Source organism: Carlito syrichta, unplaced genomic scaffold (assembly GCF_000164805.1).
Source record: "Carlito syrichta isolate Samal-C Ts95f unplaced genomic scaffold, Tarsius_syrichta-2.0.1 Scaffold307199, whole genome shotgun sequence".
Taxonomy (NCBI): Eukaryota; Metazoa; Chordata; class Mammalia; order Primates; family Tarsiidae; genus Carlito; species Carlito syrichta.
This window is the reverse complement of record NW_007251295.1, coordinates 369,384-384,289: the sequence shown is the minus strand read 5'-3', so window position 1 is coordinate 384,289 and position 14,906 is coordinate 369,384. Positions and strand designations below refer to the sequence as shown.

The window sequence follows — 14,906 nt, the reverse complement described above, 5'->3', positions numbered from 1 at the left end:
AAAGCGCGGGATTACAGGCTGAGCCACCGAGCCCGGCCATTAATATCTTTAACATGTCCAATTAATGAGGCATTCCACTTCAGTGGAACCAACAGAAAAGAGTTGGCCCCAAACTTCAGAAAGGAGCACCCCATCTTGTTAGCAAAGGCATGGCCCCAAATATCCTACCCTGGTCTGCATAGACACCTACAGAAGCACAGACAACCAGTCTAACAGGGGTTCCGAGGCAGAACATTGTATTCCTGCCTGAGTGACCAAGAAGGTCTCTGAGATGACATGGGAATTGACTGGGGCTCTTGGGTAATTGAGATTTCAACAGTGATGGAGAGAAGGGCCTTTCTGCCATCAACAGTTCCAGCAGAGGATTTACATAGCAAAGTATTTTTCTACAGACACAGGGAACACACGAGTCTCCTAGAGTTCATAGAGGGTGTAGTGGTACATAAAGTGGAGGGACTTGAAAGCCAAGAGGTGTGGAGCTTCTGAAAGTCTCTGGCTGGGCAAATACCTAAGTGGTACTTTATTTTATTTTATCTGAGACAGGGTTTCGCTCTGTTACCCAGGCTGGAGAGCAGTGGCGTGATCATGGCTCACTGCAGCCTCGAACTCCGTGACTCAAGAGTTCCCTCCTCGTCTGCCCAAGTAGTTGGGACTACAGTTGCACACCACCATGCCTGGCTAATTTTTTATTTTTATTTTTTGTAGCGACAAGGTTTCGCTATGTTGCCCAGGCTAGTCTCGAACTCCTGAGCTCAAGCAAATCTCCCACCTTGGCCTCCCAAAGTGCTAGGATCATAGGCAGGAAACACCACACCCAACCTGAGTTGTACTTCAGAAATAATATTAATCCGGCAGCGTGTACTAAAAGAAGAAGTGTGTCTGTAAATGAAAAGCCCAGCACACTGATTCCCAAGGCAGGCACTAAGTGTCTAGGCTAATGTAGTGGCAGATTTAATAAAAATGACAGGGTTTGGAAGCAAAACTCATTTTGCATGAAACAAACACATATTGAGCTTCTGCTGAGCTGGCTGAGAAGAATGAGGAGAAACACCCCCACTGTCACAGAGCCCTCAGTGCCATGGGAAGGAAGACACATCAATGGGTAATTGCACAAGCAGGACCAAGCAGAGTGACATGTGTGAGGGGATCATGGGCACACAGAGGAGGGGTACCTTGCCCTTTGGGGGTTCAAGAGAGACTTCCAAAAGCAGAGAACACCCAAGTCAAGCCTTAAAAGATGAGTGTATCCATTTTCTGTAACTTGGTCAGGTGAACGGTCTCATGCCTGTAATCTCAGAGTTTTGGGAGGCTGAAATAAGAGGACTGCTTGAGTGTAGAAGTTCAAGACTAGTCTGGGCAACATAGCAAGACCCCATCTCTGCAAAAAATTAAAAAAATTAGATGGGCATAATGGCACATGTCTGTGATCCTAGCTACTTGGGAGACTGAGAGAGGAGGATTGCTTGAGCCCAGCAGTTTGAGGCTACGGTGAGCTATGATCATATCACTGCACCCAAGATCTCTAAAATATAAAATAGAATAACACAGTTTCCCACTGTATCAAATTACCACAAATTTGGTAGCTTAAGACAACAGCAATTTATTTTCTCACAGGTCTAGAGGCCAAAAGTCTAAAATCAAGGTGCTGTCAGGGTTGCCCTTCCTTTAAAGGCCCTAGGGGAGGATCCTTTCCTGCCACTTCTAGTTGCAGGTGGCTCCGAGCATTTCTTGGCTTGTGGCAGCATCTCTGCCTGTCTTCAGTGGGTCTTTCCTGCATGTCCCACCCTTCTGTGCCTTCTCTTCTTATAAGAACACTTGCCATTGGATTTAGGGTCCACTTGGTCAATCTAGTATTATATTATCTTGAGATGTTTAACTTAATTACATCTGCAAAGACCTTTTCTCCAAATAAGGTCACCTTCACAAGTACCAGGGATTAGGGCTGGAACCTATCTTTTGGTGGCCACGAATCAACCCACTGCAATGAATCAGAGCTGCTCATCTGGCACAGAGTAGTGGAATAGCATTGTAATGGAGAAAACAAACAGTGGCAAAAGTAAGCATATGAACATAGAAAAGAGAGCCACAGAGAAATACAGACAAAGCAACAAAGACTGTATACAGCAGTCCTTCCTTATGTGCAGGTGATACATTTTAAAATCCCCAGTGGATGCTTAGAACTGTGGACAGTTCTATGAACACTATGGACACTACATTTTTTCCTATATAGTCACGATGGAAACAGTGGACACAGGGGTGATTCACACCCCAGGAAGGATAGAGCAGGACATGCAAGCATTCATCATGCTACTCAGAATGGCGCTCAAATTTACAACTTACAAATTGTTAATTTCTAGAATTTTCTTTTTTTTTTTGAGTTGGAGTCTCACTCTGTCGCCCAGATTGGAGTGCAGGGGCCGCACCCGGCCACCGCAGCCTCGACCTGCTGGGCTCTGGCGATCCTTCCGCCTCAGCCTTCCAAGTAGCCGGAATTACAGGCATGTGCTACCACGCCCGGCTGATTTTTTTTTTTATTTATTGTAGAGATGAGGTCTCGCTGCCCAGGTGGGTCTCGAACCCGCAGGCTCAGGCAATCCACTCACCTCAGCCTCCCAAAGGCGCGGGATTACAGGCTGAGCCACCGAGCCCAGCTTAGAATTTTCCATGGAATATTTTTAAGCCACAGTTGACCACAAAAACTGTGGAAAGCAAAACTGTGAATAAGGAGGGACTGCCATATCATGCTAAAGCTCACAAAGCACTATCACATAATGAGTCTTCATTTGAGCCACCGAACACTCTTTAAGGTGAGCACCGGAGTTAGACACAGAGACAGAAAAAGTCTGCAACTTGCCCGAACACACATGCCTGTGAAATGACTGAATCGGACCTCGAACCAAAGACTTCCCATTCAAGGTTGTGTCTATTTTGCAATACAATGCTGCAGCCATCCCTTTTACACTGTTACAGAAAAAGATAAATTCTTGAGTCAAATTAATCATGGGCAGGCTCATAGTTTAAAGAATCACTATTCCTATCATGAGACCTGGGAAATATACTTGCCACAATCCCTCTGGGGAAAACGGTTAGTTTCATTTCAAGTCAGAAGCGGATCCAAGAGAAGGGCTCCAGGTCTCTGACCTCCAAACACATTTGATCGAGTGACCCAGAGCCTGGTGGGGAGCACGTTAGTTAGAAGGACAAAAAGAGAGAGAGTTTGAGAGCGCCTAGCGTGCCCAGTGTCACACAAATGAGCACCCATTTCCTTCCCTCGCTCAGGGTCTTGCCAACAGTCAGGGACAGTGAGGAGGTGATCCATGACCATTCTGCCAAGTTACTTTCACTGTCAGCAAAGCAAAGCTCAGAATACAAAGCCAGGGCCAACTGATGCTGGTGAAATAATGAATGTGTAACACAAAGGCTATAATTATTCACCTCAAGCCCTCCAAACACTGGGAGCTGCTGAAGGAGTGATATCTCTGCCTGTTGATCTTTTTCTTCTCTTGTGATTTACAGCACAAGAAAATTGGCAGCCATGGAGAACAAATAAACGTGTGGCTGAGATTTCATTCATGTATTATTATTCGGTTCGGAATCCAATAGCACTACTACTGAAAGGAAGCTGGGATAGACACTTGACCTTCACACCTATCAGCCACCTTGCAGCTGCAGCAGGGACCACAGCTGAAAGCCATGTGTATATCTTGCTCTTTTGTACTCTGGGCCAGTGGAGAGGAGGGACACTACAGTGAGGGGAAGGAGGATGGCAGCCATTTAGTATGGTAAGGAGTAGTTTTCACCAGAGTAGTGATCAGGGTTCCAAATTCCCTTTTTGAGAGGTAAATCTGAGCTAGGAATCTCTTGACCACAAATAAATAAGGCAAATATTAGCTTGTTTTGTCTCTAGCATGAAAAACTGAGTCATCTTGAAAAAGCAGAGGGCTATCCCAAACCATGGCCATCATTCCAGACTGGAAAGAGGCAGGAAAGGAGAGGGGCTGGGTCGGGTGTCTCTCCTTTCAGACAGGGGTGTTGTATCTCCACCACATGCTGGAATCACCAGGGGATGCTCAAAAATTCCAGGCCACCGGGTTCGGTGGCTCAGCATGTAATCCCGCGCCTTTGGGAGGCTGAGGTGAGTGGATTGCCTGAGTCCGCGGGTTCGAGACCTGCATGGGCAACTTGGCAAGACCTCATCTCTACAATAAATCAAAAAATTAGCCGGGCGTGGTAGCGCGCGCCTGTAGTTCCAGCTACTTGGAAGGCTGAAGCGGAAGGATCGCCAGAGCCCAGCAGGTCGAGGCTGCGGTGGCCAGGAGCAGCCACTGCACTCCAGTCTGGGCAACAGAGTGAGAGTCCAACTCAAAAAAAAAAAAAAAATTCCAGGCCATGCCCACACCAATACAGTGAATGCTCTGGGCTGGGACCCAAACACTGGGACTTTTGAAAGCTCCCCTGTCATTCCAAGGCACAGCCCAACTTGAAGACCTTGGCTTTGAAAACAAAAAACAAGGCCAAGAAAACAAAACTTGGAGTTTCTCAGCATCCCTCAAAATATTTTTTTTTCTTCCTCTTTGGGCTAAAGTCTGGAGACAGAGAGAATGATACATTGCCACCCTTTCTGCATGCCCCACAGCATCGCAAGTCTGTCCCTCAAAAGTTTTGGGCTGAAGAACAGCTGCTTCTCAGCAACTCGAGCCTGGACATTGACCCTTGCCCTCTACTATCGCCTGCCTGCTCCTTTAGCTCATGTAAAACACAAGGACTGTTCAAGGACTAGTTGTATTGTGCACTAGAACCTTCCAGAAATCTTCCAGTCACCATCATCATTCTCCTCCTCTTGTTGCCAGGATGCACCAGCCTCCCAGGCATGGGTTTTCTGGCTCAGAGCGAACATATTCAGTATCAAGACTTCATACCTCCAAGAGCTACCTCACCCTTTCTATGAGTACTGATATGTTTTAAACTAACAAGATTCATAATCCTTTGTAAAATGGCTTAATGCAGGTTGAGCGCAGTGATTCTCACCTATAATCCTAGCACTTTGGGAGACCGAGGTGAGAGGATCGCTTGAGCCCAGAAGTTCAAGACCAGTCTGAGCAACACAGTGAGAACCTGTCTCTACAAAAGTTAAAACAAAAATAAATTAGCTGGGTGTGGTGGTACGTGCCTGTAGTCCCAGCTACTCAAGAGGCTGAGGAGGGAGGATCACTTAAACCCGGGAGGTTGAGGTTTAAGTGAGCTATGACTCATTTAGAACTTGCTGGAAGGCTTGATGTTTATGGGATGAGTTTTCTGTAGGACATAGCTAATGTTTATGCCTGAGAGGCTGGCTAAACATAGATTCAGAGAGCATAAGAAAAAAGATACCGAATAGCTCAGTAGAAGAGGAAAAAAATCAGTGAAGTTGAAATACGAGGGTGGAAAGTCTGGAAAGCACACTGACACTGAAGACCCCATAAAGATGATTAATGGTGAGCTGGCCTCCCAGAATCAAATCCTTTCAAATACATTAGGTGACTGCTCTGTGGTAGAAAGGAAATTATCCTGTGTCTTTGAGCGCTACGATTCTTGGGTCACTAAACACACCGGCTTTACCTTGAGGTTTATACAGTATGCATCAGATTTTCTCTATGGCTGAAGCCATAAAATAATATGTGGTAGAAGCTTAAAACAGTCAATTAATTCAACAACAGAAAGCATTTATTACATAAGCAAAAAATGGATGGTGTGGTTTAAACAGCTTTACTTAGAAGTAACAGGAGCCTTGTCTTCCTGTTCTGCTTCTAACTCCAGGGTAATGCTGGAAGAGTCACAAATCCTGCTTCTGATCTTGACCTTGAGGTCCTTCCTGCCTGAAATATTCTTCCCCAGACATCAGCATGGCTTTCTCTTCACTTCTTTCAGGTCTTTGCTCAAATGTTTCCTCCCTATGAAGCCCTTCTTGAACATCCCATCTAAAACTTCAACAAATCTTTCACATACACACATGCAGGGGAGTGCCCATAGACACACATACACACCTTTTCCTTTAGTGCTCATCACTATATATTTTAATTATTTGTCTTGTTATTATTTTTTTTTGAGTTGGGTAGAGGACACTGGCATGGTCATGGCTCACTGCAGCTTTGACCTACCGGGCTCAGGTCATGCTTCTGCCTCAGCCTCCCAAGTAGCTAGGACTACAGGTGTGTGCCGCCATGCTCAGCTTATTTATGTATTTATGTATGTATGTATATATGTATGTTTTTAAGAAGAGGTCTTGCTATGTATGTATGTATGTATGTATTTAAGAAGAGGTCTTGCTCTGTTGCCCAGGTTGGAATTGTTTCTTGTCTATCCTCCACCTCTCCCACAGATATGCAAACTCCATGAAGGCAAGGATTTTTGTCTGTTTTGTTATTGATATATTCCCCAACTTCTACAACAGGGATGAATTCGTTTCCAGCAGGAGATGCTCAATAAAAGTTCCTGCATGTGCAAATGAATCTTATAAAACCTCATGGGAGTTGGCATTCTAGTGTCCATGAATAAGTTAAAATCTGTATTTATTATAATAATTCAGCGATAAGCTATAAGTCTAACCACATTCTGCTGACTTAAAACTGAGGTTAAGAGCTTCCTCTGAGGTAATTACTGGTTCACATAAACTATGCACAGTGTACCCTCTCTGCAGAATTATGATCAGGTAGTCAGTTTAGACTAGGCAATTTAAATTTACCACTCAGATAAGGCATTTGAGCCCTCTGCCAAATGGAACTATAAATTGACAGACTACAAGATAACACCTTGGCCTTCTAATCACAGCATTGTTTTTTCTTAAAAGAGCTCAAAAATAGCAAAACAGTACAAAAGTGAAGTAAAAACTGTATATATTTCTGTAAAGTTGGTTTCTCTACGCATTTTTTTCTGCCAAAATATAACAGAGACCCCTGTAAACCTTTACAATTAGCCAGGCATGGTGGTGGGCACCTGTGATCCCAGCACTTTAGGAGACTGAAGCAGGAGGACTGCTTGAGTTTAGGAGTTCGAGACCAGCCTAGGCAATATAGCAAGCCTTTATCTCTACAAAAAACATCTTACAATTAAGATGCTCTACTTTCACTTAGGGACAAATCAAATAATTCAAATGAAAGGTCATATCTAACTAACTTCATGGTATCGTGTTTTAGACTATCTACTGATATGGGTTTCTAGAAATCATCTAAGAGATTTTGAAGATGAGAGAATCCAGGTGGATACTTCACAGGAGAAATTGCTCTTTTATTCCCATAAGACAATAGCTAACTTTAAAAAAAATAATTACATATATTTAACTTGGGAAGCTGGAAAGTTCACTGACACTAGAAGAAAAATGATATTGCTGGGCGGATTTAGAAACTAAAACAACTTGGGTTTTACTCAGAGCGATACATAACTACATTGTGATAGTAGTTAAATTTCTATCACTCATTTTCACCAAAACAGCATTCCTAAACACATAACTTGGTCAAGCCTTTCTGTTTCCTACTTTAAAGTGATAGACTACACTATAGCTGACAATCAAGAAATCTAAGAAACAAGACGCAAAATGATAAAAGTCAGAGACAATAATAATAATCCATAATCATAAATAATTAATTACAAAAGTAAATATCTAGAAGAGAAAAAAGCAACTCTTCAAAATATTAACTGTATTTTCAGTTATGTAAATCTGTTTAATTTCTGTAACCATAGTCCTATGAGTTAATGGTATTTAATTAAACTGACAAACTATTAAAAGACAAGGGATTAATAGAGATGGTAATTTTTCCTTTTCGCTTCAAGCTGAATGTTTTCCACTTCACCCATTTAAAGTGTCTTAAAGACAAGAAAGAAGTGTCTACTGAGATTTTAGCTGTCATTAAGCTCATGTTCCCTTTGAAAATAATGCCAGGTCCCTTTCACAGCTATAGGAAAGGCATCACATTATTATCTAGAAGAGAATGGACTGTTGACAATTTAACAGTTGAATTCAGAGCAATGGTATAAATTAGAAGACTTTATACACAATTTCCGTTTTTTGAGAGGGCAGAATCACAGCCGTTATGGCTAGAGAAATTATCACTTTTCTGTAGAAATAAAATTCTATACAAACTATTGTGAGCACATGATACTCACTGGTTGTCATGTGATTCTAGCAATCACATGAGTTGCAGAAGGTGAGGGGAAGGGGTCCCTTTTAAAGCTTTATATTTCCCTCAGCTTTGCACTTTTCCTTGGATCACCTGATCTCAAGGGATTCCTGGCTTCAAGGGATGCTCCCACCTCAGCCTCCCAAAGCGCTGGGATTACAAGAGTAAGTCACTGCACCTGGCCAGATCACCTGGCTAAATGTTGTTGTTGTTGTTGTTTTGCAAAGGCAGCTTCTTGATCTTGATCTTGTTACTGTACAAGTAACAAACAACTCTGTGCCACTTTACTTAAGACGTAGCAAACTACTTAGTCCAGAGCTCCATATCTGTAAGGACTTTGGAAATCCTTGGGTCCAAGGTGCCTTTCTCAAGGAGGGGATGGACATCCCAGGGGAGCAACCATGTACAGCTGGGCTTCTTGAAGGTGAGGCTGCTAGCATGAGGCAGGGAAGACAATGGCACAACCAGGTTTTTTTGTTGTTTTTTTGTTTTCAGTCAGACAGTAACATTTCCAATTGCAATTTGATTCTGAATTTGTAATAGAAGGAGATTTGTCCCTGAAGACAGGGTTGGTTGAATTAATCCTCTAAAACACAAAAATCCTTGACTCTTTCACTCAACAAACAATTGAGTCCCTGCGTGCCAGCACACAAAGTAATTTTCAATAACTACCCTTGATACGCCACAGCTGCCATATTTGTGAGGACTCTAACAAAGCAGCATTTTGGGGGGGAAGTCCATTTTTACTGCAGCACATTGAGGGTAAAAAATATGGTCGTGCCTGTAACTCACATAATGGAGCTTGAACTTGCAGTCATCTTCAATTTCATCCGCACTGTCCTCATCGGAAACTTCCCCTTCCTCTGCATCATCCCCAAGGTGATAAGGCAACTTCTTACCCTGAAATGGAACAAAACATCCCATTTAAAAATGGAAATAAATTCACAATAGCCAAAAAGTGGAAATAGTCAATGGGAAGCAACCCATTGGTGGGTGAATAAATAAACAAAGTATGGTGTATACATACAATGGAATACTGGTGCTTAAAAAGCATGAAATTCTGACACATATTACAATATGGATGATCCCTGATGAAGGCCATATGCCAAGTGAAATAAGCACGACACTCAATATGATTCCACTTATATGAGGTACCTAGAATAATCAAATTCATAGAGACAGAAAGTAGAATAGTGCCTCAGTTGCTGAGGGTAAGAGGATATAAGATGTTGTTGCTGAATGGGCATACAATTTCAGTTTTATAAGATGAGTTCTGAAGATTGGTTGCATAACAATGTGAATATACTTAATATTACTGAACTATACACTTAAAAATAGTTAAGATGGACCGGGGGCAGTGGCTCATGCCTTTAGTCCCAGCACTTTGGGAGGCGGAGGCGGGAGAATTGTTTGAGCCCAGAAGTTCGAGACCAACCTGGGCAACATAACAAGACTTCATCTCTACAAAAAGTTTTAAAAAAAATTAGTTGGGTGTGGCAAAAGGATCATCTGACCTATATGATCTGTGCCACTGCACCTCAGCCTGGGCGACAGAGTGAGACTCCAACACAAACAATAAACAAGCAAAAAAAGGTTAAGATGGTAGGTAGATATTAAGTCATATGTATTTTACTACATTTAAAAATCATTTTTGCAAAGTAAAATAATTAAAATAAACTGTGGCATCCCTTAGTCAATCATTACTTCAGACAATTTCAACTACGGGCATAATAAGGGAAGAAGAGACTTTCCAAAGAAAGAAAGTTTACTACTTTCAATTAAATATGATTAATTAGGGACACTCTTTTTTTAATTGCAATTTTTTTAAGACAAAATCTTGCTATATTTGCCCAGGCTGGTGTCGAATTCTTGGGTGCAAGAAATCTTCCCACCTCAGCTTCTCAAAGAGCTGAGATCACAATTGCCAGTAACTGTGCTGGCCCACTACTTTTTTTTTTTCTTTAAATCAGACCAGGCTTCTCTTCAAGAATATAAGACTCATCCCAACAAACACCATCCCATGCCATCATGTACTACTGCTATGGTCTAAATATTGGTGTCCCTCCAAATCCCCATATTAGGACCTAACACACCATGTGATAGCATGAAGTGGGGTGGTGGTCTTTGGGAAATGATTAAGTCATGAAGGCTCCACCAGGCTCCCTTGCCCCTTCCATCACATTGTGAACTCATAGCAGGCACCCTCCATGAGGAGCAGACCCTCACCAGACACCGAATCTGCTATCACCTCAACCTTGGGCTTCCCAGTCTCTGCATCCATGAACCATACATTTCTGTTGTTGATAAGTCACCCAGTCTAAGGTATTTTGTCAAAGCAACCCAAAGAGACTAAGACAACAACCAACAGGATAAGGCCCTTGGCAGCTGTTCTCCTAAGCAGGCTGAAAGTACCCTTCACCCTTTCTTTCTGTGTCTCTGCATCTAGTAAGCCCCTCTTTCACAGACAATGCAGCCAGACTCTTGTTGAGCCCAAGGATCAGGCCACTCTCGACTTGCTCACAAACACACATTAGAAATAAGGGGTTGCCGGGTGCAGTGGCTCATGCCTATAATCCCAGCACTTTGGGAGGCCGAGGCAAGAGGACTGCCTAGGCCCAGGGGTTCGAGACAAGCCTGGGATACATGATGAGACCATGTCTCTACAATAAATAAAAAAATTAGCCAGGTGTGGTGGCGCATGCCTGCAGTCCTAGCTACTTGGAAGGTTGAGGCAGAAGGATCATTGGAGCCCAGCCAGTCGAGGCTGCGGTGGCCAGGAACGTACCACTCCACTCCAGCCTGGGCCACAGAGTGAGACTCCAACTCAAAAAACAAAACAAAACAAAACAAAACAAAAGTAAAAAAAGAAGCCGGGCTCGGTGGCTCAGCCTGTAATCCCGCGCCTTTGGGAGGCTGAGGTGAGTGGATTATCTGAGCCCGCGGGTTCGAGACCCGCCTGGGCAGCTAGACCTCATCTCTACAAAAAATCAAAAAATTAGCCAGGTGTGGTAGCGCGCGCCTGTAGTTCCACCTACTTGGAGGGCTGAGGTGGAAGGATCGCCGGAGCCCAGCAGGTCGAGGCTGCGGTGGCCGGGAGCGGGCACTGCACTCCAGTCTGGGCGACAGAGTGAGACTCCAACTCAAAAAAAAAAAAAGTAAAAAAAGAAATAAGGGGCTTTTTGACAGGAAACTTTTTTGCTCTTTTGAGCTAGTCTTACTCTGTTGCCCAGGCTGGAGAACAGTGGCACAATCATGGCTTACTACAGTCTGCACCTACTGGACTGAGGTGATCCTGCCACCTCAGCCTCCCAAGTAGCTGGAACCACAGGCACATGCCATCATGGCTGTTTTTGATTTTATGTAGAGACAAGGTCTTGTTGTATTGCCCAGGCTGGTCTTGAACTTCTGGGCTCAAGCAACTTCCCACCTCAGTCTCTCAAAATGCTGGTATTACAGGCATGAGCCACCATGCCCCACTGAGAAAATTATTATAATAAGACAATAAGATACTCAAGTTATAGAATTACATATATAAGATGATCTCAGTGACATATAAGGAAAAAATCTAACGAGAAATATGGTCAACTCTTAAAGGTAATCATCTCTGAATAATAGTACTACAAGTGATCATTGTTTTTTCCTTTTCTGCATCCTCCAATATATTCAGAAAAAGTAAATGTAAATAAAAAAAAGCAACAGCGCGTAAGGCCCAGGGACCCAAGAAGGGCTTCTAGGGCAGCTGTCTGTGTCAGTGAGACTTCTCACTTGCAACTGGAAAGTAATATTAACAGGATATCAAGTAGCTCCCAGAATCTCTTAGAGTGTGGGAAGTGGGGCAGAACCCAGTTCTGAGGATAAGAGGCTAATGCCACTGCAATAAGCAGCCTCTAAAATAGTACCAGTGTCTCTCTTGTCTCGGTATTCACGCCCTTCTATCAAATCCTCCCCTTAGTACTGGCTGGACCTAGTGCCCACTTCTAAAGAACTGAGCATGGCAAAAGTGATAGGAAGTCACTTGCCTCCGCCCTCCCTCCTTTCTCAGAGCTCTCTCTCTCACTCTCTCTCACTGGTGTTATGAGCTATGTGTGCTATGGAGAGACCTACATGGCAGGGAAGTGAGAGAGGCCTCAGTAACCAACAGCTTGCAAGGAACTGAAATGTGCCAATGACAACCACTCAACTGGTCTTGGAAGCAGAGCCTTTCCCAGTCAAGCCTTGAGATGACCACAGCCCAGGAGGATATTGCTATTATGGCTTCTTGAGTGACCTTGAGCAGAGAACCCAGCTAAGCCACACCCAGGTTCCTGACCCACAGAGAGCATGGGATAATTAATGGGTTTTGTTTGCTTGTTTGAGTCAGAGTTTCACTCTGTCACCCAGGTTGGAGTGCAGTGGCATGCTCACAGCCATCACAGCCTCAACCTACTGGGCTAAGGTGACCCTTCCGCCTCAGCCTTCCAAGTAGCTGGAACTACAGGCATGTGCTACCACACCCAGCTAATTTTTTGATTTATTGTAGAGACCAAGTCTCTCCAAGTTGCCCAAGCTGGTCTCGAACCCCCGGGCTTAAGCAACTCTCTTGCCTCGGCCTCCCAAAGTGCTGATATTACAGGGTTGAGCCACTGCGCCTGGCCACTAATGTTTGTTGTTTTAAATTACTAAATTTGGGGGTAATTTGCTATGCAGCAATAGAGACCTAACATAATCACCAACCAAAATCATGAGATAGAACTAATACACTGAAGATACCACTACCAATACAACTAAGCACAGAGCTCATGGCTTTCAACTCCATCATCCATGCAATGGGCATCAGGAGCTACTGCCAGAATGTGACCCTTGGCACTAAATGTAGTTGGCAACACTCTCACTGCAACTCACCAAGATGGGTTCAGCTTGGTCCCACTTCATGACTGTAGTTTCTACTTCATTGTCTGGGGCAGATTCATGTGATTAGTCGCATCTAGATGGGATGCCTGCACCCTAATTCTAAGGAAGGCTGCAAAGGCAAATGTCTAGCATTTTGAGCATTTATAAGGGGATCCCTTAAAACATAAGGATGGGGGCCGGGTGTGGTGGATCACCCTATAATCTCTGCACTTTGAGAGGTCAAAGCAGGAGGATTGCTTGAGTCCAGGAGCTTGAGACCACCCTAGGCAACATAGCAAGATCTCGTCTCTACAAAAAATTTAAAAATTAGCCAGGTGTGGTGGTGCGTGCCTATAGCTCCAGCTACTCTGGAGGCTGAGGCAGAAGAGAGGGAGTGCCTGAGCCCAGGAGGTCAAGGTTGCAGTAAGCCATGATCATGACACTATACTCCAGCCTGGGAAACAGAGTGAGACTCCAACTCAAAAAAAAAAAAAAAAAAAAAAAAATTAATGATAACAATTGCCTCTTTTGAAATAGGATAAAACCCAATATATGTTTTTCAATGTTCAGCAGAACAAAACTAACAAACATGAGAAACAATATCACCAAGAAAAGGGCAATACTCCTCAAGTGATACAAACGGTTTTAATACCATCGAACAAAAAGGAAAATATAACTGTACTGACCATGTAGGGTCGATTTCTCTTCACTTGAGGGTGGTAAAGGGTGAGGGAACAAAATAAAACGCTGTTCTCTCAGAGTATTCACAACACACCCTTCATGTTGAGTCCTTCAAAAATCTAACTAAAGAATCCTGTATTATGAGGGTCATATTTTCAGCCAACTTTTTCCGACTGCCAGATACTTTATCCAGGCAGATAGGAAGAAAAGCAACACAACAGAAGATTGTTTTTCAGTACCTTTTAACAATAGTGTTACTCCTAAGGAAAATTGTAGAATAGACTTAGCATCTTACATGGCTTAATGAATTTAACCATGGTCCAGTGTAGTTATAAATGAAGAATGACCCAGGTGTTTTCTGGAGGTCCGTTTCTGATCTACATACTATTATATGCAGATGTTATACTCTAGAATTAGATTAGTCTGTCCATGTTATATGGAAATACTGCTAGAGGCTGGAACCATGGTCACCTCTCAGCTTCAAGCCCTCTGGCTGCACGGCCCCAGGTGACAACTCTATGATTCATATCAGAAACCTTGAACCATATACCTAAGGTTACTTTCAGCAGTAAGAGACTGAAAAATTACTAAGTTTGTTATTATTTTTGTTCAAAAGGAAATTTTTGTTTACAGGCATATCTTGAAAATATTACAGGCATGTGCTACCACACCCAGCTAATTTTTTGATTTATTGTAGAGACCAAGTCTTGCCAAGTTGCCCAAGCTGGTCTCGAACCCCCAGGCTTAAGCAATTCTCTTGCCTTGGCCTCCCAAAGTGCTGATATTACAGGCTTAAGCCACTGCCTGTTATAAGTACTGTTCCAGATCACAGCAATAAAGCAAATCACAAAGACTTTTTGGTCTCCCAGTGCCTAGAAAAGTTAGGTTTAAGCTATACTGTAGTCTACTAAGTGTGAAATAGCATTATATCTTTTAAAAATGTACACAACTTATTAAAAAAAATTTTTCGAGCCAGTCTCGGTGGCTCAGCCTGTAATCCCATGCCTTGGGAGGCTGAGGTGAGTGGATTGCCTGAGCCCACGGGTTCGAGACCTGCCTGGGCAACCTGTGAGACCTCATCTCTACAATAAATCAAAAAATCAGCCAGGCATGGTAGCGTGTGCCTGTAATTCTGACTACTCGGAAGGCTGAGGTGGAAGGATCACCGGAGCCCAGCAGGTGGAGGCTGTGGTGGCCGGGGGG

The 14,906-nt window shown here is 43.4% G+C and overlaps 1 protein-coding gene across 1 annotated transcript in view; it reads right to left on the bottom strand.

Moving 5' to 3' along the window:
• PLCH1 (phospholipase C eta 1) overlaps positions 1 to 14,906 on the bottom strand; it is a 260,899-nt gene that overhangs the window by 37,101 nt on the left and 208,892 nt on the right. The window contains exon 11 of the mRNA XM_021715578.1: positions 8,946 to 9,053. Within this exon, the coding sequence (XP_021571253.1) occupies positions 8,946 to 9,053 (108 nt within the window). The remainder of the gene's footprint in view (positions 1 to 8,945; positions 9,054 to 14,906) is intronic.